This window comes from Euprymna scolopes, chromosome 46 (genome assembly GCF_053919585.1).
Source record: "Euprymna scolopes isolate OS-2025 chromosome 46, ASM5391958v1, whole genome shotgun sequence".
NCBI classification, from domain to species: Eukaryota; Metazoa; Mollusca; class Cephalopoda; order Sepiida; family Sepiolidae; genus Euprymna; species Euprymna scolopes.
This window is the reverse complement of record NC_136527.1, coordinates 109,220,616-109,243,812: the sequence shown is the minus strand read 5'-3', so window position 1 is coordinate 109,243,812 and position 23,197 is coordinate 109,220,616. Positions and strand designations below refer to the sequence as shown.

At 37.1% G+C, this 23,197-nt stretch overlaps 1 protein-coding gene and 1 pseudogene across 2 annotated transcripts in view; both read right to left on the bottom strand.

The window, feature by feature from the left end:
• Window positions 1-22,782, bottom strand: part of LOC145270456 (BTB/POZ domain-containing adapter for CUL3-mediated RhoA degradation protein 3-like) — a 67,914-nt gene extending 45,132 nt beyond the window's left edge. Inside the window, exons 1-3 of one of the 2 annotated variants that reach the window (XM_080126091.1) lie at window positions 22,538-22,782; window positions 4,648-4,836; window positions 3,965-4,221 (exon numbers count right to left, since the gene is read on the bottom strand). In XM_080126091.1, the coding sequence (XP_079982217.1) occupies window positions 3,965-4,221; window positions 4,648-4,836; window positions 22,538-22,748 (657 nt within the window). In that variant the 5' untranslated portion in view covers window positions 22,749-22,782. Of the gene's footprint in view, window positions 1-3,964; window positions 4,222-4,647; window positions 4,837-22,366; window positions 22,509-22,537 lie in introns of those variants that run through there. The other variant, XM_080126092.1, reaches the window with a different exon arrangement.
• On the bottom strand, window positions 6,855-6,971 carry LOC145272033 (5S ribosomal RNA; annotated as a pseudogene).
• Window positions 22,783-23,197: the final 415 nt, after the last annotated feature.

Genomic DNA, 23,197 nt, shown 5'->3' with positions numbered 1-23,197 from the left:
AGGGTGCTGGAGGTAAACGTTTTCATCTGGGCTGACGTTAACCGCCTGATAGTCAGGGACCCGAACCTTGGAATAACCACTAAGGAGGTTGTCCTATCAGCAGGTGCAAAGTACTGGGGCTGCTGTATTGCCATTTGGTGAATGGATTCCGGACCATGCAGTAGCTTTTGGTAGGGCCTCTCGATGCCATACTAGCGGGTAATTGTTACGGCTTTACCTTATAATGTGCTACAAAAAAAAAAAAAATTTTTTCCCATCTTTCCTCTCTTACTTTCCCTCTCTGTTCTGCTCTAACCAAGTATGCTGACCTGTTCCACAAATCCCAAAATCCTCAACATGAAATATCTCAAAAAAGAAAACACGAATAAACCTAGAACCCCATCCTCCTACGTAGACTCCTACGTTCTAACCTTCCAGAGGTTGAAACCCAATTACAGGAGACGAAACCTGACATATTCTTTCTAAGCGAAACTGGAATAGGGCCAACCACCTCCCTAGATAAGTTAATAATTAACTTAACATCTAAATCTGACCCCCAAGATCGCCACGGGCATGGAACATGTGCCTACATTAAAGATGGCTTCCCATGTGGCAGAGATATCTCCAAAGAAGACCCTAATCTACCTTATATGTGCTTCCGGGTTGCACTTGCTTACACCAACGCATTTATATTTACCCTCTATCGCCCCCACAACAGTGGAGTTACTGTCTTTAAGAGTATATCAGAAAAAATTGACCACATCCTGTCTGCTCATCCCTCGGCTAACATTCACATTTGCGGTGACTTCAATGTCAATAATGTAGAATGGCTGAGCCACTCAAATAAGACTGATGAAGAGGGGAGGTTCTGTCATGATTTTGCCATTGCCTATGACCTCACTCAGATTGTCCGCGAGCCCACCCATGTGCCCGATAGTACCGGTCAGTTCACAAGCCTCCTAGACCTTTTTCTATCCACTTCCCCTGAGCTATGCTCATGTTCCGTTCTATCTCCTCTGGGATCCTCCGACCACTGCGTCGTATCAGTTAAGATAAAAATGAAATATAATAAATCTACAGACGTACCTCTCCACCGTACTGTATACCGATACTCTATGGCGGACTGGGATAACTTCCGTACATTCATATCTGATCTACCTCTCCATTCCATGTTTAAAAAGGAAGTGTCCTCTATAGTATCAGATCTGACCGAATGGTTACTTGTAGGCATAGACCAATTCATACCATCCAAAAAATTCCAACAAAAACCTAACAGCCAGCCATGGTTCTCCCCCGAATGTGTTGCTGCCATTACACACAGAAATCACTTTTTCCATAGCTACCAACGTAATAGATGCACTGAAACTAAAGCTGCTTTCAGAACCGCCAGCAACCACTGTAAAAGAGTAATAAAAAATGCAAGAGAGCTATATGCTCAATCCGTTAAATCCAAAGTAGCTTAGCAGTGGCTTGGTTCACACCAGTTCTCGCAAATAGCAAATAGGATCCTGAACAGAAACGTGCGTTCTATCCCAACCATTATCAATGGACCAGAGGTCATCTCGACAGCATCAGACAAGGCCAAACTATTTGCCAAAAGCTTTGCTGCAAATTCTACCCTGTGTGACGAAGGCCATCAACTCCTCATATTTCCTCCTATAACAGACAACACGCTATGCAACATACAAATATGTGTGCGTGAGGTTGCCAAGCTAATCAAGAACCTTGACTCCAGTAAAGCAACTGGTCCCGACGGTATTCCACTTATAGTGTTAAAATAATTACAACCAGAACTTGCCCCCATACTTTCCAAACTGTTTAAGCGTTGCGTTAAGGAGAAGTGCTTTCCAACACCCTGGAAAACCTCATCAGTACGCCCTGTATTTAAGAATTAAGGTGATAAGTCATCCCCCTCTCAGTACAGACCAATAAGTCTCCTGTGTGTCATGAGTAAGTTGGTGGAATCCACAATAAATAGAGAGTAGTCAACCATTTCAGCAGAAATAACCTTCTTAGCGACACGCAATATGACTTCTGCTCTGCTAGATCTACTGCAGATGTGCTAACGGTTATATCTCATAGGATTAGTGAATCTCTCGACAAAGGCTTCATTTCTAGGGCAATTGCTTTCGACATATCAATGGCCTTTGATAAGGTTTGGCATAAAGGCCTACTACACAAGATTTCCAGCTACGGTATAACTGGAAATGTTTTCTCTATCATTAAGTCATTTCCCTCAGATAGGCTCATAAGAGTAGTTGTTGATGGGCAGAAATCAGAGGCCCACAGTATTAATGCTGGAGTCCCTCAGGGGTCAATACTGGGCCCAACTCTCTTCCTGATCTACATCAATGATCTCCCAAAACACATACTAAAATCTTTCGTTGACATCTATGCTGATGACACAATCATCTATGGCAACACATCAAAGGCTGTAAATGATGATGTTCTCTCGGATTCTCTCTCCTCTGATCTTGAGCGCATGGTACAGTGGGGAAAGAGGTGGCTGGTTACCTTTAATGCATCTAAGACCAAACTCCTATCTCTACATCATAAACGCTCTGATCCCCATCTGGCATCAATTGAAATGGATGACTCTCGTCTAAGGGAAGCCCCAGGATTTGATAAGCTCCTGGGTTTGACCTTTACACCTGATCTTAAATGGAACATATACATAAAGTCTGTGGCCAAGGTCGCTGGGAAAATGGTGGGATCCTTCTACCACTCCAGAAGATATCTCACTACTGATGCAATTCTCTATCTATATAAGAGCCAAGTATGTCCAAAGATGGAGTACTACTGCCACATCTGGGCGGGGGCTGCACAAAACAGCCTATCCTGCCTTGATGGAGTACAAAATAGACTCTGTGGCTTGGTGGAGGATGCCCTTTTCTCTACCCTGCAACCTCTTTCCCACAGAAGAGACGTAGCGAGCCTGTCATTGTTCTATTGTTATTTCCATGGCAGGTGCTCGTCTGAGCTCCATTCTCTGGTCCTCCCTCGTCAATCTTTCTCAAAAAACACCTGACTAGCTGAATCCACTGTCAATAATTTTCCCCACTCCCTATCTGTGCCTAAATCAAAACGTAGATACCATGAACAAAGCTTCTTTCTTAGAACTGCACGCCTGTGGAACTCTGTTCCGCTTGCCTGTTTCCCTCTCGAATTCAACCTGGATGTCTTCAAGTCCAACACAAACAAATTCCTGATGACCCCCCCCTCCCTAAGTAATGACACCTTACCGATTCTCCAATACTATTGCTACACTATCCCTTTGATTACTGTACACACAATAACTCTTATCCCTGACTGGCCATTGGGCCTTGATAAGTGGTGAACTCCATGTAAAAAAATATATATATATATATATATATATATTTTGTACGAAAGAGATAGCAAGGGGGAGAAAAGGACATCGCTCACTAGATTTTGAAGTCAGTTTTGTAATTTGTAAAAGCAGAAAAAGGGCAGCTCCTCCCCAGATTATTGCAGAGGAGTTTGATAGAGTCTGCAAAGGTCAACTCTTTCAACTTTGACCTCTTGGCAGCCAAATTTTCACCCAAAAACTGATTAAAAAGCTTGATACGTATCTGAATACCCTTTATGTAAAATTTCAAATGTTTAGTCCAAAATTGGCTTAACAGTTTGCTAGAGACCGCAAAAGTCGAATCTTTTAAACTTTGACCCCTTAGCAGCCAAATTTTAGATGTAGGTTACCTGTACAGGAGTCAAATATATATACATATATATATATATATGTATGCACATAAAGTTATGAACAGTACATAGGGCACGATGAAAGCCGGGCTGAACTACTAGTAGAGTAGATACGAACTCGTAACATCTCTTTTGTACGAAAGAGATAGCGCGGGGGGGGGGGGAGAAAAGGACATCGCTCACTAGATTTTGAAGTCAGTTTTGTAATTTGTAGAAGCAGGAAAAGGGCAACACCTCCCCAGAAAAAAAAAGTGAAGCAGAATCTTACCTTCCGAGTGTTTGCAAGTAGATGCTGTTCCTCTTCGCTGGACGTGAGAAGCGGAACCAGACAAGATGGCTGCTCCTCTTTCATCTTCTTCAGGGCCGGCTCGATTCTGTTGAGAAGATCTTGAACAATGTAGTATCGGGCTTCGGCCTGTAATTCCGTCAGCCCCACGATCGTGTCGGGCAGCGTGACTTTGTCGTCTCGTAAGAAGTTGAGAATGGTGTCAAAGTGTTTGCCGCTTCGATCAATAAGGATCCAACCTTAGGAAAAAAAAACAAAAAAAAACTATCAAATGTTTCGGACGGTGTACCGCATCAGTGTTGTCAAAAAGGACAGCAAAATATCAATTACTATTAACATGGGTTTCTCTAAGCTGGAAATAAATATGGTTCTACTTAAAAAGAACTCTCATCTATTTAATGTGACCAAACTAACAAATTTTCCTGTTCTGTAAACATCTAGTTTTAATCTTCCTTTGAGAATTGCCACACATAATTTTTCGTATCTACACGAGAAGGATCCTTGTTCTTTGTCTACAAGCTTTTATAGTTCAAGACTTATACAGGTTAGCTAACCATCGAAAACTCTTCTAAAATTAAACATGGCTTTTAATTCAAAGCAGACAATTGCTAACTTTGAGGAATCTTCGTTTTCAAAATTAAAACGAAAGTAATTTGGTTCCATACCTTCAGAGTCCGTGAGGACATCCATCCGCCCGGAAAACATGGCCCGTAGCATCGTGTCATGTTTTGTGAGTGTATCGATCGTGGTGTAGTACAGCCGTCCGCCAACGTTCAGCTTCACGTATTTCGAGGAAATAGTCTTCTTCGTCTCGGTTTTTGCTTCCCCAGACATGGAGATGTTTTTCGGATTAACTGAAAGAGATAAAAAACAAAGATTTATTTTTTAAGCATTTAATGAAAGCCAAAGTGCAACGACTGATTCAGTAATAAATCCTACGAAGATGTTAGCAATGGATGGGCCACATTCTTTGCAGGGTCCCATCTAGTACAAGCCCATCTTTTGTACAGCATAGAACGATAAATTTGTCACTCTAAAGAAAACAACACTACAAAAACATCAATTCAGGTAACTTGATTATGTGGTAGAGCTGACAACTAGTCAATGAAGCCGGCTTCAGCCTCAATCACCACCTCAATACGGTGTGAGCCGTCATGCGCGGCCCCGACAGATCGCCGACTCGCAACGTCGTGTATCGTGGATTTTTCGTTCGACTATTCCTCTTATGGCCGGATCATCATTTTCTTGCTGGCGACTGTCGACGGGAAAACACGTGGTTTCACAAAAGTAGAAATATGAATTTGAATGCCTACTAGACAGTGTCTTCAAGTGTATAAGGTCTCTCTGTACAAGGGTTTGTCAGAACAACCTGGCATGAGGATACTTTTTCCATAGAAGTAAACCCTGACCAAATATTCAAAACCACATAGTATTCGCTGCCCAAATAAGATCTCACTACGGCTAACCCACATTAGCTTTTACGAGGAATGGTGCACCTTCTCCAAGTGATGTTACCTCAAGTAATAGCACGAAGCTGGATACTCCACCAGACTAGATAAATTCTTGTCCTGGAATCCAGTAAGACCAAGAGACCAACATGAAAGATATACGACAACGTATAAAAATGTTTAATTCGGGAGAGGAAAATTATGTTCTCAATTCCTTTACTAACTCAGTGTTTGAGACATAAAGAATTTAAATGGAACATTCAAATATCTATGTATCTCATATAGAGTTCAAGTGTTAGCCCCAGGTTGTGGGCCCCTTGATTTCTGAGAACTTCGACTGAAGTAAAATGAAATAAAAAAAGGAGCATGTCCTTTCCACAAGCACCAGCGGGAGCTCGATGAATGGCAGTGATCAGGCTGGCTTTGGTGTTGTGGGAGACCATGTTGGTGAGGTTCTCAACTGACTAAACGAAGTAGTCCCCAGGTTCAAGTCAGGGGAGAAAAAGGTACAAAGTCATAGCATTCCTTCTGAAGCCAAGCCTGGGTCTGTTTGGACTTGTAGGCCAGTTCAGAACCCTAACCCTAACCTGCTGCCACACCCAGGGTCTGCAAGCAACCACCTGATTGCGTCAGAGGATCACCACACTCTTCAGCATATCCAGGTACACTTTGGTGTTGACTTTCAAGCCGACTTTGAAGATGTGAGATGGCATGATGTGGCCCTCACTTGAAACCACACCAAAGACCATAACCATGGCCAGAAACTTTGTTTTTATCACCCCGGGCACATCCCTGTTATTTGTTGCAATCCAGTAATACATTTTGAGGGTGCTGGCAATGGTCCTGTTCTCATAACTTGGATCAGTAGAGAGAATGAGTTGTACAGCGGCGGATCTCACTCGTTGAACGTCGTGTCACTTTCAGACATGATAGAAGGCGCCCATTGCTCTTCGGATTTGTACCCAACTGGTAAACTAATAGATGGTTTGTAATAAACAAAGACAGGTTTTCATCAAATGGAAATGGAATCATGTCTTTTCTAGAGCGACAATTCTATCGTTCACTGTGTGTTTGTGTGTGTGTGTATATTTTAAAAACAATATGTGTGCTGCTCCTCATGTGGGGGTACCAAGTTGGTTAAAGGGAAAATTATTCCTAACTTGCATTTAAAAATGCACTTTCGTAAATATTTGAATTCATTCAAAATATATTGCAAAAACAAATAATATATATATATATATATATATGGCTTCCTTCAGTCTTGACAGACTATGGATACCCACTGTAAGGGTGCCTGCGCGTGAAATTTGAGTGGCAAGAGTTGCGCAATCTCCAACCACGCCTCTCCTGAGTCAACATTGTTCCATACCAGTGGCAAGTGGAGGTAAAAGACGACTGGAAACAATGCCGAGATAAGCGGAGAGCACATACAGCGCCTAGAATTCCCAAATGGTCACCCATCTGGTATTAGCCAGGCTCAATGTTGCTTAACTTCGGTGATCTGACGAGAACCGGTGTGTCAACGTGATTATGCCATATATATATATATATATATATATATATATATATATATATATTATTAAATGCAATGGAGACATTTTGCTTTATTCTCTTTTTTTTAATTTTTCGATTTTCAGTATAATCTTTTTTGTATCAAAGTTAAAAATATTAAAAAAAGTTCCATAATTGTTTCTGTCACAAGCACTTTAGATTTGTCCACGAATCATCATCAGGTGTTGAAGTAAAAGTCCGAGGGAGCGAAAATGAGAATTAAAAGTGAAAACTAAAATATACAGTAAACAGTGATACGATAAAATATATAGAGTCGATGAAAAGTCGAATAAAAATATAGGTTGATTCAAAATTTGAGTATTAAAATCAGCAAGCTCGTGAACACCGTTAAGAAAGTCTGTCCAATACGAACTACGCAAGACATTTTAGAACGTTACTGCTTTTCTCGAATGCGATATCATTTATAGTGGGTTGAAGAGTTCTAATATATGACGCTTAAAGAATTTTTAATTTTTTTAATATTATTTTCATATTGTATCATTTTTATGTTGTCAGCGAGGATCTTTCTAGGATTGGATGGGGGGGGGACAGTTATGTTCTTTGATCAAATGTTTATATATAGCACTAGTATTATTTAGATGTTATTCGCCGGGACAATGTTGTCGTCGCATGCTTAATATATGTATTATTTTCGGAGTTAACAAAATCGAATCGCACTTAACTTCAGAATAAATATAAAAACGCAATTAAAAATGTCAGACGTATTACTAATTGAAATAAAAAACATTAAACAATCTTACTTGGCCTTCGGGACAAGATCAAAGTGTAGTATCTGTTCTTCAGATGCTGCACTTCTATTTCTTGTTCTCTTTCGGTGGAGGAGAAGTCCTTCACGACTGAGACAATTTTTATTTTCGTACCTTTTCTCCACGTTAAAAAACGACCCTGGTGTCTAACTCTGTCCCGTGGGGAGGCATAGTAAATAGGTACATTGTTGATGAACAATTAAAACGAATGCTACAATCCCTTGAAAACCCTAATAATAACACAGCAATGCAAACTCCATTAATATATTTTATCAAAATCAAATGACACCTAACTTCAAAATCGAAGAAAATGTAATTAAAAATATCATATGTAGATACTTGACGCCTTTTGGCTGTAATTCTAAAATTAAATTTATTATTTACTACAAGAAGTTTAGAACCCAAAACCTCGTGGTTAGAAACAAATCCTCACCGGTTATAAAAATGTTGGAACAAACCAATTTAGTGCATAAATTCAAATTCTCTATGGGAGAATCTAACTCTGAAAATAATACATACATTAGGCGTACAACAACAGCATTATCCTGGCGAATAACCATAAAAATAACTTCCCCTGAGCTATGTTCATGTTCCGTTCATTGTCCTCTAGGATCCTCCGACCACTGCGTCGTATCAGTTAAGATAAAAACGAAATGTAATAAGTCCCCAGACGTACCCCTCCACCGAACTGTATACCAATACTCTATGGCTGACTGGGATAGCTTCCGTACATTCATATCTGATTTACCTCTGCATTCCATGTTTAAAAAGGAATGTCCTCTATAGTATCAGATCTGACCGAATGGTTAATTGTAGGCATAGACCAATTCATGCCATCCAAAAAATTCCAACAAAAACCTAACAGCCAGCCATGGTTCTCCCCAGAATGTGCTGCTGCTATCGTGCACAGAAATCACTTTTTCCATAGCTACCAACGTAATAGATGCACTGAGACTAAAGCTGCTTTCAGGACTGCCAACAACCACTGTAAAAGAGTAATAAAAAATGCAAGAGAGCTATATGCCCAGTCTGTTAAATCCAAGGTAGCTGATCAGCGGCTTGGTTCCCACCAATTTTGGCAAATAACAAATAGGATCCTGAACAGAAGTGTGCGTTCTATCCCAACCATTATCAATGGACCAGAGGTCATCTCATCAGCATCAGACAAGGCCAAACTATTTGCAAGGAACTTTGCAGCTAATTCTACCCTATGCGACAATGACCATCAACTCCCCATATTTCCTCCTATAACACAGAACACGCTAGGTAACATACAAATATCTGTGCATGAGGTCGCCAAGCTAATCAAGAACCTTCATTGCAGTAAAGCAACTGGCCCTGACGGCATCCCAATTATAGTGTTAAAAAAGCTTCAACCAGAACTTGCTCCCATACTTACAAAACTGTTTAAGCACTGCCTTAAGGAGAAGTGCTTTCCGACTCCCTGGAAGACCTCATCAGTTTGCCCTGTATTTAAGAATTCAGGTGAGAAGTCATCTCCCTCTCAGTACAGACCAATAAGTCTCCTGTGCGTTATGAGTAAGTTGCTGGAATAAATATTCAACCACCTCAGCAGAAACAACCTTCTTAGTGACACACAATATGGTTTCCGCTCTGCAAGATCTACCGCAGATGTGCTGACGGTTATATCTCACAGGATTAGTAAATCTCTTGACAAAGGCTTCCTTTCTAGGGCAATTGCTCTTGACATATCAAAAGCCTTCGACAAGGTATGGCATTAGGGTCTACTTCACAAGATTTCCAGCTACGGTATAACTGGAAATGTTTTCTCAATCATTAAATCATTTCTCTCCGATAGGCTCATAACAGTAGTGGTTGATGGACAAAATCAGAGGCCTGCAGTATTAATGCTGGAGTCCCTCAGGGGTCAATCCTGGGCCCAACTCTCTTCCTGATCTACATCAATGACCTCCCTAAACACATACTTAAATCATTCGTTGGCATCTATGCTGATGACACGACCATCTACGGCAACACATCAAAGGCTGTAAATGACAAAGTTCTCTCTGATTCTCTCTCCTCTGATCTCAAGTGTGTGGTTCAGCGGGGGAAGACGTGGCTGGTTACCTTTAATGCATCTAAGACCAAACTCCTATCCTTACATCATCAATGCTCTGATCCCCATCTGGCATCAATTGGGATGGATGGCTCTCGTCTGGGAGAGGCCCCGTGTTTTGACAAGCTTCTGGGTTTGACCTTTACCCCTGATCTGAAATGGAACACGTACATCAAGTCTGTTGCCAAGGTCGCTGGAAAGATGGTGGGATCCTTCTACCGCTCCAGAAGATATCTCACTACTGATGCAATTCTCTATCTATATAAAAGCCAAGTATGTCCAAAGATGGAATACTGCTGCCATATCTGGGCAGGAGCTGCTAAAAACAGCCTATCCTGCCTTGACAGAGTACAAAATAGACTTCGTGGCTTAGTGGGGGATGCCCTTTTCTCTACCCTGCAACCTCTCTCCCACAGAAGAGACGTTGCGAGCTTATCCTTGTTTTATCATTATTTCCATGGCAGGTGCTCGTCTGAACTCCAATCTCTGGCCCTCCCTCGCCAATCTTTCACGAAAAACACCCGTCTAGCCGAATCCACTGTGAAAAATTTCCTCCACTCTTTATCTGTGCCTAAATCAAAACGTGGATTCCATGAACAAAGCTTCTTTCTTAGAACTGCACGCCTGTGGAACTCTGTTCCGTCTGCCTGCTTCCCACCTGACTACAACTTGGATGTGTTCAAGTCCAATGTTAACAAATTCCTAATGAACCGCCTCGTTAAGTAAACACTTCATCAAATCTCCACACTAACGTAATGTACTTGCAATAACCCTTATCCCTGAGTGGCTTCCGGGCCTTGATATGTGGTGACCACCGTATAAAAAAAAAAAAAAATGTATCTAAATAATACTAGTCCTATATATACATTTGATAAAAGAAAGCTACATGGAGGATTCATGTAGAGTACGATTTATGGTTGCATTTCAGAAAATAGGGGTATATTTTGGGACAGATAGAGAGGATTTACAGAATTGAAAATTGGACTGGTCTCAAAATGCATAAGTTCTGGTCGACTATGGGGATTTCCATCTTTTACAGAAATCCAAAATCTATATGGAAAATTTTCTTCGATTTATTTCTGAGATTAATTCATATCTACTCAATTTTTTTTTTCTTTGAGGGGAGTAGTAAATACCAGCCATGAATGCTGTTTAGGCATTCAATGGATACACCCAAGATTAAGCTCTCCTTTGGTGGGAAAGCAGGTAAATATCTACTCTCAATAAAGCTATATTTAAATACCAGTATAATACTTAGTTTTGTTCATGAATAGACACTCACTACGCCAGTTTAAAAAAAAAATTAGAATTTGTACATTTTAATTTAATTTATAATTCATGGCTTATGGTAAAGAGATACATCAGATTTGACTGCATAGTAAGAAAGAGCACACAATTTTACATAAGATTACCAAGTTTCATGAGAATAGCTTGAAAACTAAATAAACGTTGGCGAAATTACCTGAAATTCGGAGGTCCATAATTTAGCCCACTTTTTCTAAAGAAAAAATGTCCACGGAATAGCCTAAGTTTTGGCACTTAAAACTCTCATAACTTTTGAACTACTGATGGTATTTGCATAATTCAAACGGTTTTAAGAATCTTTTTCAAGCAAGTTGATGAAATAACAATTATCTAAAAAGAAAAAAAACATGTATGGGATAGAGAGAGAGAGAGAGAGAAGGAGGGACAGCAGAAGAGAATGGGAGAGAGGGAAGGTGAGAAGAGAGAGGGAGGGGTAGAAGAAGAGATTAGGAGAGAGGGAGGGGTAGAAGAAATTAGGAGAGAGGGAGGGAAAGATGAAAAGATTGGGTCAGAAGGAGAGAAAGAAGGAGAAAGAGAGAAAAGGAGAGAGAGAGGGAAGAGAGAAAGATCATCAGAGTCATGAGGTAGTCTACTATATGGACTGTCTAGACGCTTGAGAATCTAATATATTACTAAAGTTCTAATTTGCTTGAAATGCAAATGAAATGAGGAATGGTGAGAGAAGAGAATGGAAAGAGTAGACACAGCATAAAAGGAAAGAGAATTATGTAAACAAATAACATGAAATAAACTATAAAATTATGTACAAAAAAGTAAGAGAAGAATAAGATAAAAAAAAATAAGTTAAAAAATAAATCAACTTAAATTCTTGGAAGGTAATCCATTGGTAATTAGGTGTACTCCAGAATAAAATGAGACAAAAGTTAATATCCAGTATAATCACATGCAGAAAGGAAAGATTTCAATGTCCATAATGAAGGAGTAATCCGACAATTACATAATACTAGCGGGGGTACCCGGCGTTGCCCGAGTGTTTGTTTCCGGGACGGGGGGGGGGGAGTTTTAAAAAATGTTATGGTAGGTAAGTAGGAAGGATCAAACCCGGAGTCATGAGTAAAAGTAGGAAAATAAAGTGTGAAAAAAAAAAACAAAAGAAAACATCTGCAACGTTAACAGTTCGGCCACCAAAAAAAGTCCATTCCAGTTGTTTAGGAAAAAAAAAAAAAAAAAAAAAAAAAACGACTACGGTAGGTCGGCGCGAACGTGAAAATATAATGTGAATTGTCCAGCACGCTAACCACTACGCCACAGAGCACTGCAGCTTAGTTTAGTGATTTTAAATAACTTCACATGAAAGAACTACGAAGCCAAACCGGTGTTCTCTTCTCAACTGTTCCTTGTGAACGATCCCCAAACGGTGTTAAGTGGTGGCAGGGGGAGGAGGAATTTATTAGAGAGAAAATATTTTACCATTTCCATTGATCTTAACCGATTTTGGCCGTGACTTCTCAGCAGAAAAAGTATAGAAATCTAAGATTATCGAGGAATTTGAGAAATAATAAGCCTATAACACACCTCAGATATTGTTCTGCCATTTGTGCATATTATATTTGCATGAAATATCTTGATTTTTAATCCTATTAATGTCAAAATCAGACGGGAAAAAATGAGTTCATTTTATTTATATAGATAAAGCTGAACGCCCGTGTGTGTGTCTGGTCACGAATAGGCTCCTATATGGTTGACTATTATAGAAAACTGATCACATATAATGATAAAAGATGTATCGAGACACAGGAATGGGTATGTTTGATCTGGCATAATGATGATTCATTAAAATTGTGGAGTCTGCGTACGCGCCTGGTCCACAAAGTATGGAAAAAAAAAAAAAAAACGTTTACGAGTGTTTTTGATGTAAATAATAATACTTTGATAAGTATGTTTTAACTTAAATAGGGATGGTATAATAAAATTGTGGGGTCTGCGTTCGCGCCTGGCCTCCATAGAATGGAAATAGGCACAAACTTTAATAAAGACTTTTCACATATATCTGCGTAAGTATACTTTGATAATTATGTTTCAGTTTGAAGAAATATGGTAAAATAAAATTATGGGGTGTTCGTGTTCGTTCGCCTGACCTCCATAGAATGGAAATATGTCACAAAGTTTAACAAGGTTTTTTAATATAGATCCACAGAATATTGTGATAAGTGTTTCAGTGTGAACAGGTATGGTATAATAAATTATGGGGTTTATCTATTTTATTTTTACTTTCATCATATTTTGCTTTGGTTTTGATACCCCCAAATTCGAAGCTATCTCTTTACAAACCTTCCTTTGAATAAACTATCATACTTTCATAAATTAGAGTCCATTTTCTGTAGGCTGTTTTAGAACCCAGTCAAGACGGGTACTTTGGCTAGTATATATATATATATATATATATATATATATATATATATATATGAGAACAATAGGAGTGGGAAATGAAGTCACAAAACTATGTATTGGTGGATATAGATTGTATTCCCTTATTGAATAAATGAACCAAACAATTAGAAGGCACTCTTTATGCCAAGGCATTTTGAAGCCTAATGCTTCTCATCAGAAGAGTAAAGAAGATGCTAGGTAACAGTGGGGATGCAGCATCTAGCGTGGGATTCATTAGGAACGAAATGAATGCACTAAGCTATATATATATATATATATATATATATATATATATATGCACGTTTCTCTTTGTTGGACCATTTTCCGAACGTTTTTTTCGAGTGAAAAAAGAAAATTCCCGTACTCGCAAACATTTTCGACCTCCATTGGTCATCCTCAAGCGTGTAGTAAAAAATAAAAAATGAAATTGAAAAATGAAAATAGCGAAATGAATAAAAAAACACGGCCATTTTAACTGTCCCACATTGCGAGGTGCGCCTCCCAATATTTGAGGCACTGTTAATCCACATTAATAAGCCAACGATTAACCAGCCTCAAAATGAAACGGAGGGCACGCTCAAGTGCTTTTGAGTATTTTAGTAATTTTAATCGATTTTAATCGTCTTTTAATCATCTTTTCATTTCATCTCGCTATTTTCATTTTTCAATTTTTACTACTCACCTGAGGATGACCCATGGAGGTCGAAAACGTTTGCGAGTACGGGAATTTTCTTTTTTCACTCGAAAAAAAAAAGACGTTCGGAAAATGGTCCGACAAAGAGAAAAGGAGGATTACAAGAAAAACAAGCAAGAGTTGTCTGTGCTATTTAATGAAACTTGCATAAAAGAAAAAATGCTGCCTAAATATACTAATATATATACATTAGTAATGGGACGATTCCAATATTTTTCTCTGTTTCGGATTCCAATACAATTACCGATTCAGATTCTTTATAAATCTCTAATTATAAGATTGTTATTTTCCCCAATTTTCATAATATATATATATATATATATATATATATATATATATATATACTTGTTTATTGTTATATAAACATGCTCACATCCCGCTGCTACAAATAGCCACTTGTTTCAATCAAACAACAGATATCATCAGGCAGCGACTTGACTATTCAAAAGTTCAATCTTTTGAATAGTCAAGTCGCTGCCTGATGATATCTGTTGTTTGATTGATACAAATGGCTATTTGTAGCAGCGGGATGTGAGCATGTTTATATAACAATAAACAAGTATTATCAGCTCTTTTTATTGAGCACTATCTAACAACCTCGTTGAATTCATTAGTCCATTACTTTTGAATATAAAAAAACCCGGGTATATATATATATATATATATATATTAGGTTGGTGCAAAAATGTTTTTATACACAAGTTGATCAAAAAATGACATTTTTGCACCAACTTAATATATATATATATATATATATATATATATATATATTTCTTTTTTGTATATTTTGGCATCAAGTCATTATTCAAGCACGTCTGATTGATGACACATTCTTTTTTATTGATTTTTCTGGATATCTTTTCTATTTGCCAAGTGGTCTTTTTTTATTTTTCAGCTGGCGTTTGGATTAATGGCGGCCAAACCTTGTTCGGCCATATTCTTCTCAAGCGCTTTCTCTCTTCAATACCTTTAACTGGGTGTGTGTATATATATATATGAAAGCGCTTAAGAATATGGCTGAACAACGTTTGGGTGCCATTCTATGCAACACACCAGCTGAAATAAGAGTGCTCGGCGAATGGAAAAAATATCCAAAAAAATTGGAAAAAAGAATAACTGTCGTGTTCAATCAGACGTGCTTATATACATATATATATATATACTAGCATGGGTGCCCGGCGTTGCCCGGGTGTTTGGAGGTGTATGCTGAGCCAAAAAAAAAAAAAAAAAAAAAAAAAAAAAAAAAAAAAAAAAAAGAAGAAGAAACTGTCAATTTTTTTTTTTTTAACTTTGACCCCTATTATGACCCCTTAACATTTGTTTTGGGCTCAAATCATGTTATTAATGTCCAAGGAACCTATATAAAAAATTTAAGTGTTTAGACCCAAAATTATTGGAGGAGTTTGGTAGAGTTCTCAAAGGTCAAATCGTTGAACTTTGACCCCTTAACAGCCAAATTTCTGTCCGAAAACCGATCACATCGATTTTCCCAAATCTCAGTACCCTGTACATAAAATTTTGAGTCTTTAGACTAAAAATTGACGGAGTTATTGTGTAGGGAAATGTACATAGACACACAGACAGACACGTTCACTTATATATATATACCTTAAGGTACTGAAATGAATTAGATTACTTACAAGTTGATGAATCTAGTGATTTCAAGTCTTATCGAATATTGAAAAGAAATATTCATAAGAAACAATCCCAGCAAAATTGAAATAAACACTATTATATATATATACTAGTATTTCAGCCCAGCGTTGCCCGGGTGTTTGGAGGTGTATGTTGAGCAAAAAAAAAAAAAAGCGGTCAATTTTTTTAACTTTGACCCCTATTATGACCCCTTAACATTTATTGTTTGGGTCTCAAATCAAGCTATTAAGTTAGATCCATGTCCAAGGAACCTATATCTAAAACACTTGAGTGTTTAGACCCAAAATTGGCGGAGGAGTTTGGTAGAGTTCTCAAAGGTCAAATCGTTGAACTTTGACCCCTTAACAGCCAAATTCCTGGCCGAAAATTGATTACAAAGATTTTCACAAATCTCAGTACCCTGTATATCAAATTTCGAGTCTGTAGATTTAAAATTGACAGAGTTATTGCGTTGGAAAACGTACACAGACACACAGACAGACACGTTCACTTTTATATATCTATATATCTATAAAAGTCAAAGTGTCTGTGTGTGTGTGTGTCTGTGTACATTTCCATACGCAATAACTCTAAATAAATATTAAAGGGTCATAATAGGGGTCAAATTGTGAAAAGAAGAAACTCGCCAAGCAACATCAACCATAGGGATCTCACTGAATAAAAATGCCTATCTCTTTTTTTTTGATTACATATTCCACTTTAACTGTTTATCAAAAATTTTAACCAGTGTACATAAATGCTGCAGTGAATTCAATTGCCTGAAGAGCTCTGATCTCCATCGGCTTGACCATGGAAGAAACAATATTGTAATACAAGATATTGGTAAAAAATTATAATCACTCTAATTTAGATTATTATTATTATCATTATTATTATCATTATTTATTTATTATTATTATCATTATTATCATTATTTATCATCATTATCATAATTATTATTATTATGACGTTAAAGCTGGCATACGAAGGATGACAAACTGGAAGGCACCTGGTTCAGATGGAGTGATGGGCTTCTGGTTTAAACAGTTCCCATGCCTTTATCCACCTATAGCTGCTGCTCTGCAAAGAGTTGTAGAGTCGGGAGATGTCCCTGATTGGCGTGTGAAGGGAAAAACAACACTGATTAGGAAAGATCCTGCAAAAGGAACAGATGCCAATAATTATAGACCAATTACATGTCTGCCATTGATGTGGAAACTGTTGACTGGAATATTTGCGGAGAAAATTTATGAACATCTAGAGAGTAATGGTGTTTTTCCTGACGAACAAAAGGGGTGCCGGAAAGGCTCGAGAGGTACTAAAGAGCAACTACTAATTGATAAAGCAATAATGCAGGATGCGAAGAAGAGAAATCTGAGCGTAGCATGGATCGATTACAGAAAGGCTTATGACATGGTTCCTCATTCATGGATACGTGAAACACTATTGATGATGAAGGTTGCTGAGAATGTGGTAGGGCTTTTGGAGACAAGTATGGCTCAATGGAAAACAGTGCTGACAGCAAACAGAGAGGAGATGGGGCAGGTTGGCATTAAACGTGGGATATTTCAAGGAGATTCGTTATCGACACTTCTTTTTGTAATGATAATGATGCCACTGAGCATCCTCTTGAAGAGAGAAAAACTGGGGTATAACTTTGGATCTGGTGACAGACGCCTCAACCATCTACTGTTTATGGAGGATTTGAAAATATTCGGTAGAAATGAAAAGGAAATGGAGAGACTGGTAGAACTTGTGGGGACATACTCAGAAGACATTGGGATGGAGTTTGGGATTAGTAAATGTGCGGTGCTGGTGATGAAAAGAGGAGTAAAGGTTCATTTGAATGGAATAGTGCTGCCAAATGGAGAAATTATGAAAGAAATAGAAGATACAGGATATAAGTATTTAGGAGTGCTGGAGGGTGTAGGCATCATGAACAGAGAAATATAAGAAAAAGTCAGGAAGGAGTATCTTAGAAGAGTGAAACTAATTGCAAAGTCGAAACTGTATGGAGGAAATCTAATGAAAGCAGTAAATGCATGGGCAGTCAGTGTTTTGAGATACAGTGCAGGAATTTTAGAATGGTCTGACAAGGATTTGCATGCCATGGATATCAAAACAAGAAAAGTTTTAGCAATGTTTGGTATATTTCACATTCGAAGCAGCGTAGCAAGGCTGTATCAAAAGAGGAAAGATGGTGGGGGAGGATTCAAAAGTGTAAAAGATTGTGTTAGAACCGAGGAGATGTCGTTGAAGAAACATGTGGTTAGAAGTGGGGAGTGGATGCTTAAATTTGTGGCCAATGAAGTGGAGGTATGTGAGACCAAGGCTGATTATGTGAAATGTATGGATAGAGAAAGGGCAGAGAAACTGGCTAGGAAGAAAATGCATGAAGGTTCTTCCAGGATATAGCAGAAGTGGCTGATGAAAGATCATGGCAATGGCTTAGAGCTGGGTATCTGGCTAAGAGTACTGAAGCTTTTGTTTGTGCAGCACAAGAGCAGGCATTAGGAACACAGTTTTTCAAAAAAGTGGTTCTAGGAGAGGAAATTGCTGCAGAATGCTGGATTTGTGGTAAGACCTCAGAATCAATTGCGCACCTTGCAGCAGGGTGTAGTGGACTGGCCCAGAGAGAGTTATGCAAAAGACATGATTGCATGGGATTCCGGATATATTGGGAGGTATGTAAGAGGGTTGGGGTGAAGTGTGCTGGAAAATGGTTTGAGGAGGTTCCTGATGAAGTGAGAACAAGTGAGGATGACAAGGTAGAGGTATGGTGGGACAAAAGTGTCATAACGACCAAGCAATTGTAACATAATCGTCCGGATTTGGTCGTCATTGACAAGGTCTCAAAAAACTGGCAGATTGTAGACTTCTCAGTACCCTGGGACAGGAATGTGAGAGAGAAGGAGAATGAGAAGTGGAGCAATTATGCTCCATTGGCCTTGGAAATAAGGCGTATACACGGGGTTAAAACACAAATAATCCCGGTCGTAGTTGGTACAGGAAGGACAATTGAAAAAACTACAAATCCCTGATGTTTTAGGCGGCCTTCAAACCTCTGCAATTATAGGTACCACCAACATCCTTAGGAAAACCCTTGATCTTTGAAACTCTTGGTTTGAAGCCGGGATTAAGGGAAATCATCTGGAAATGAATCCCATCCCTTTCCAGAGAGACGTTCATAAGCGAAATCAAAATTATCATCATCATCATCAACATTATTATTATTATCATTTTTACTATCATTATTATTATTATCATCATCATCATCATTATTATCATCATTATAGTTGTTGCAGAATACTTTATTTGCATTAAATTAGTTTTCATTTAAAAATAAAGCTTAATTATATAATATTTCTTTGATTATTAAAACCACAAAATTTATACGAGTGAAAAATAGAAGATTGTCTTGTGACCAATAGTTATGAAGGGGTCCACCAAGATAAAAAGAAGGGAAAAGGGGTCCATGAGTAAAAAAAAAAAGGTTGAGAACCACTGGTCTTGAAATTTTAGATAAAGTTAAAAAAATTGATCGCTTTTCTTGCTCAACATACACCTCCAAACACCCGGGCAACGCCGGGCTGAAATGCTAGTATATATATATATATATATATATATATATATATATATATATAAATAAAAATAAATATTTACTGATGTAGTGACCTACCCAATATGTCAGCCTATGTCACAGTAACATATATTGAGCGAGTTTTTAACCTTATTTTGTCTAGTTTTTTATTTATAACTCCTTTTCCCAAATTTACCGTGTCAAAGAGAGCGCCAGCCACCATTTTAAATTTTCCAATACATCGGTAAACATTGTATGTTTTTTTAGCTGAATTGACACGGTAAGTTTGAGAAAAGCAGTTAAGAATAAAAAAAACTAGACAAATTACTGTTAAAAACTTGCTCAATATATGTTACCGTGACATAGGCTGACATATACTCGGTGAGTTTTTAACAGTATTTTGCATATTTTTTCTATTTTTAACTCCTTTTCCCAAACTTACCGTGTCAAAGAGAGAGTCGGACGCCATTTTAAATTTTCCAATACATCGGTAAACACTGTATGTTTTTCGCGCTGAATAAACATGTTACATTAAATAAAAACTCTAAAAACTTATCAAGTTAGGTAGAAAAGTAACTTATCTTGCCTTTAATAACATTTATTTGTTATATATTTGTTTTTTTTGACAACTTCTTCGAATCTATGTGCATATGTAAAACAAACCCCAATTTTTCTTCATTTGTATTTTTTTTGTTTTGTTGTCTTTTTGTGGCTTCGTGTTTGAATTTGGCCCTTTTTCTTGAAAAATTTGGCTTCAAACATTTATTATAATCTGGCAACTCTGTAGTAGGCTATACGCAAGGGACATAACTCCGAAAGGAATATTTTAGATTACTTGTGTTATGGCTGCGATATTTGTTGCAATAGACTTTTTTTTATATTATTTTTTTTAATTAAAATCACAATAACAGTTGTTCTACGCTATAAATTTTCGTAATTTTTTAATATAATACTATTTCCGACATGATAATTAAGTACGTAATATTGTTTTTTGTTTGTTTTTTTTTTTTTTGTTGCTTAAAACGATGGAGTTTGTATTACTGTACACATAGATTCGAAAAAGTTGTAAAAAACAAATATATAACAAATAAATGTTATCAAAGGCAAGATAAGTTACTTTTCTACCTAACTGGATATATTTTTCGTGTTTTTATTCAATGTAACATGTTTATTCAGCTCGAATAACATACAGTGTTTACTTTACCGATGTATTGGAAAATTAAAGATGGCGCCTCACTCCCTCTTTAACACGGTAAGTTTGGGAAAAGGCGTTATAAATAAAAAACTAGAAAAAATACTATTAAAACCTATGTCACGGTAACATATATTGAGCGAGTTTAACAGCATTTTATCCAGTTTTTTATTTATAACACCTTTTCCCAAACTTACCGTGTTAAAGAGGGAGTCAGACGCCATCTTGAATTTTCCAATACATCGGTAAACACTATGTTTTTCGAGTTGAATAAACATGTTACATTAAATAAAAACACGAAAAATGTATCCAGTTTGGTAGAAAAGTAACTTATCTTGCCTTTGATAACATTCATTTGCTATATATTTGTTTTTTGACAACTTTTTCGAATCTATGTGTACAGTAATACAAACCCAACAAAAATCCATTTGCTGACCATAGCTTGCACCTGTTTTTGTTTTTTTTGTTTTGTTAAATATATTTGGTTCTTCTACAGAATCTGAACCAAATCAACTTTTGCCAAACTAAACCTTGGTTTAGGGTTAGTTATCTTCCTTTTTTAGAAAAAAAAAATTCTTTTAGTTGCTAGTGCACTTACTGATCCGCGCTATTTTTTAAATCGTATTTCCAAGTTTAATTAAAGTTTTATGTTTTTTTTTTTAAATTCAATTGTAAAGTTAAAGTACAGAATATGTACAAAACACCCTCCCCATGTTAAGAATGGCTTTTTAAATAACGTTATTATTTCAGCACGGATCAATAAGTGCAGAGGGGCCGCAGGGGGCACCTTCTTTTTAAACAAAAACTACAAATAAATAAAACATTCCTTTTTAAAAAGTTTCTGCTTTAAAAAAAAAAAATGTAAATTTAAACTAATTACAAAATTGTGATTTTTTTCTTCTGCAAATTAAATAAAGTACTAAATGTTTTTTCGGTATTAAAATAAACCAACTAAAAATGTGGAACTTTAAAACTAATTAGCAATGAATAAAATTTTGGTACTTTTTTTTTACGACCAGCCTCAGCGTAGTATAAACACCCCCAACCTCCCATGTTAAGAACGGCTTTCGAAGTGGGGATGTTTATTTCCGAAAGTCGTTGGAGGTGTTTATACTCCGCTGGGGCTAGGTACTCTCTCAAAAATATACCAGCATTTTTTTTTCTATATTATTATTTAAAAAAAATTATTCCAATAAAAAAAAATTAAAAAAAATATTGGTTAATATTTTATATATATATGTTTAAAATGTACGTACCCGTCACGAAACGAAGACGTCATATACCAAAACTCACGTAAATTAATCAAATACATTTTTCTAAATTAAGAAAATCAAATTTTATGATGAAGCGAGACGCTTTGAGAAGCCATTGTTTATTAAGAAGGGTGAGACAACTCAATTCGAACTATCGAGATCAAAATTAGTCTGATAATTTACCACAAAATCGCTAACAAAAAAAAAAGGGGGGGCGGGGAGGTATACTACTTGACAAGTTTACGTGATTTTTGGAATATATCTTCGTTCCGTGAATTTTGTCTGTATTTTTTTTTTTTTAATTAAATCGAATTCTAAATAGAAACCAATTTTTTTTTTAAATATATTTTCTAATAATAAATATTCTTTTTTGTTTTTCTGAATGTAACTTGACTTAATTAACGATTAAATTGCAATGTTTTTCTTTCCACTTAATATAATCAGGGGGGGGGGGAGGAAATAGTTTTACTTTGAAATAAACACAAACTTACCAAAAGAAAAACAGCTTTATATATATAAAATAATAATATATATATATAAGAAAACTTGATTCTTATAAAATTGTTTTTAAATGAAAAAAAAAAAAGAAAAAATATATATGGCACGTCGAGCGAAGAAATGGATTACGTAGGTCAATAACCCCCGACAATTCGACTACTAACCAGAAATGAAAATTGAGATGATCGACAATGTCTTGGGTATTATTTGGGGGGTCAGTTTCCTCGGGATCAATCCAGCAAGATTCGAGGGAGGGGATTCAACACAAAACGAAGTAAATTCTTCGGCTGGAATTTTTCTCTTCTTTTTTTTTTTTTTTTTTTTTACCTTTAACGCCTCGCCATTAGCGTCACAATAACATTGCGCTGATGTCATACACAGTTTGTGTTGACGTCATACACAGTTTGTGGTGACGTCATTCAAAGGAGCGCCGAGTTATATGTAAAAAATCTTGTTCATTTTTCCCAATTGTATTTTTTTTTTCCCTGTGAATAAAGAATTTAATATCTCGAAGTGTGAATTAAACAAACGACTTCTTATAGATTTTCATGTTTATAAATTTATTTTATTGTTTAAAACACACACGCACACACACACACACACACACACACACACACTATATGATTTGGGAATCTTAGGTAGGACGATAGGTACCTCCAACGCGCGCCAAAGATTTACCCCCCCCCATATTTAACATGATGTTTTTTTGTTTTTATTACATAGGCATCACTCAGAGGCCACTCGAGGATAAGGGTTAAAGAGTGTACAGTAGTAAAAGTGGACAGTATAGTAATCGTTAATAATGGAAATTCGGTAAATTTGTT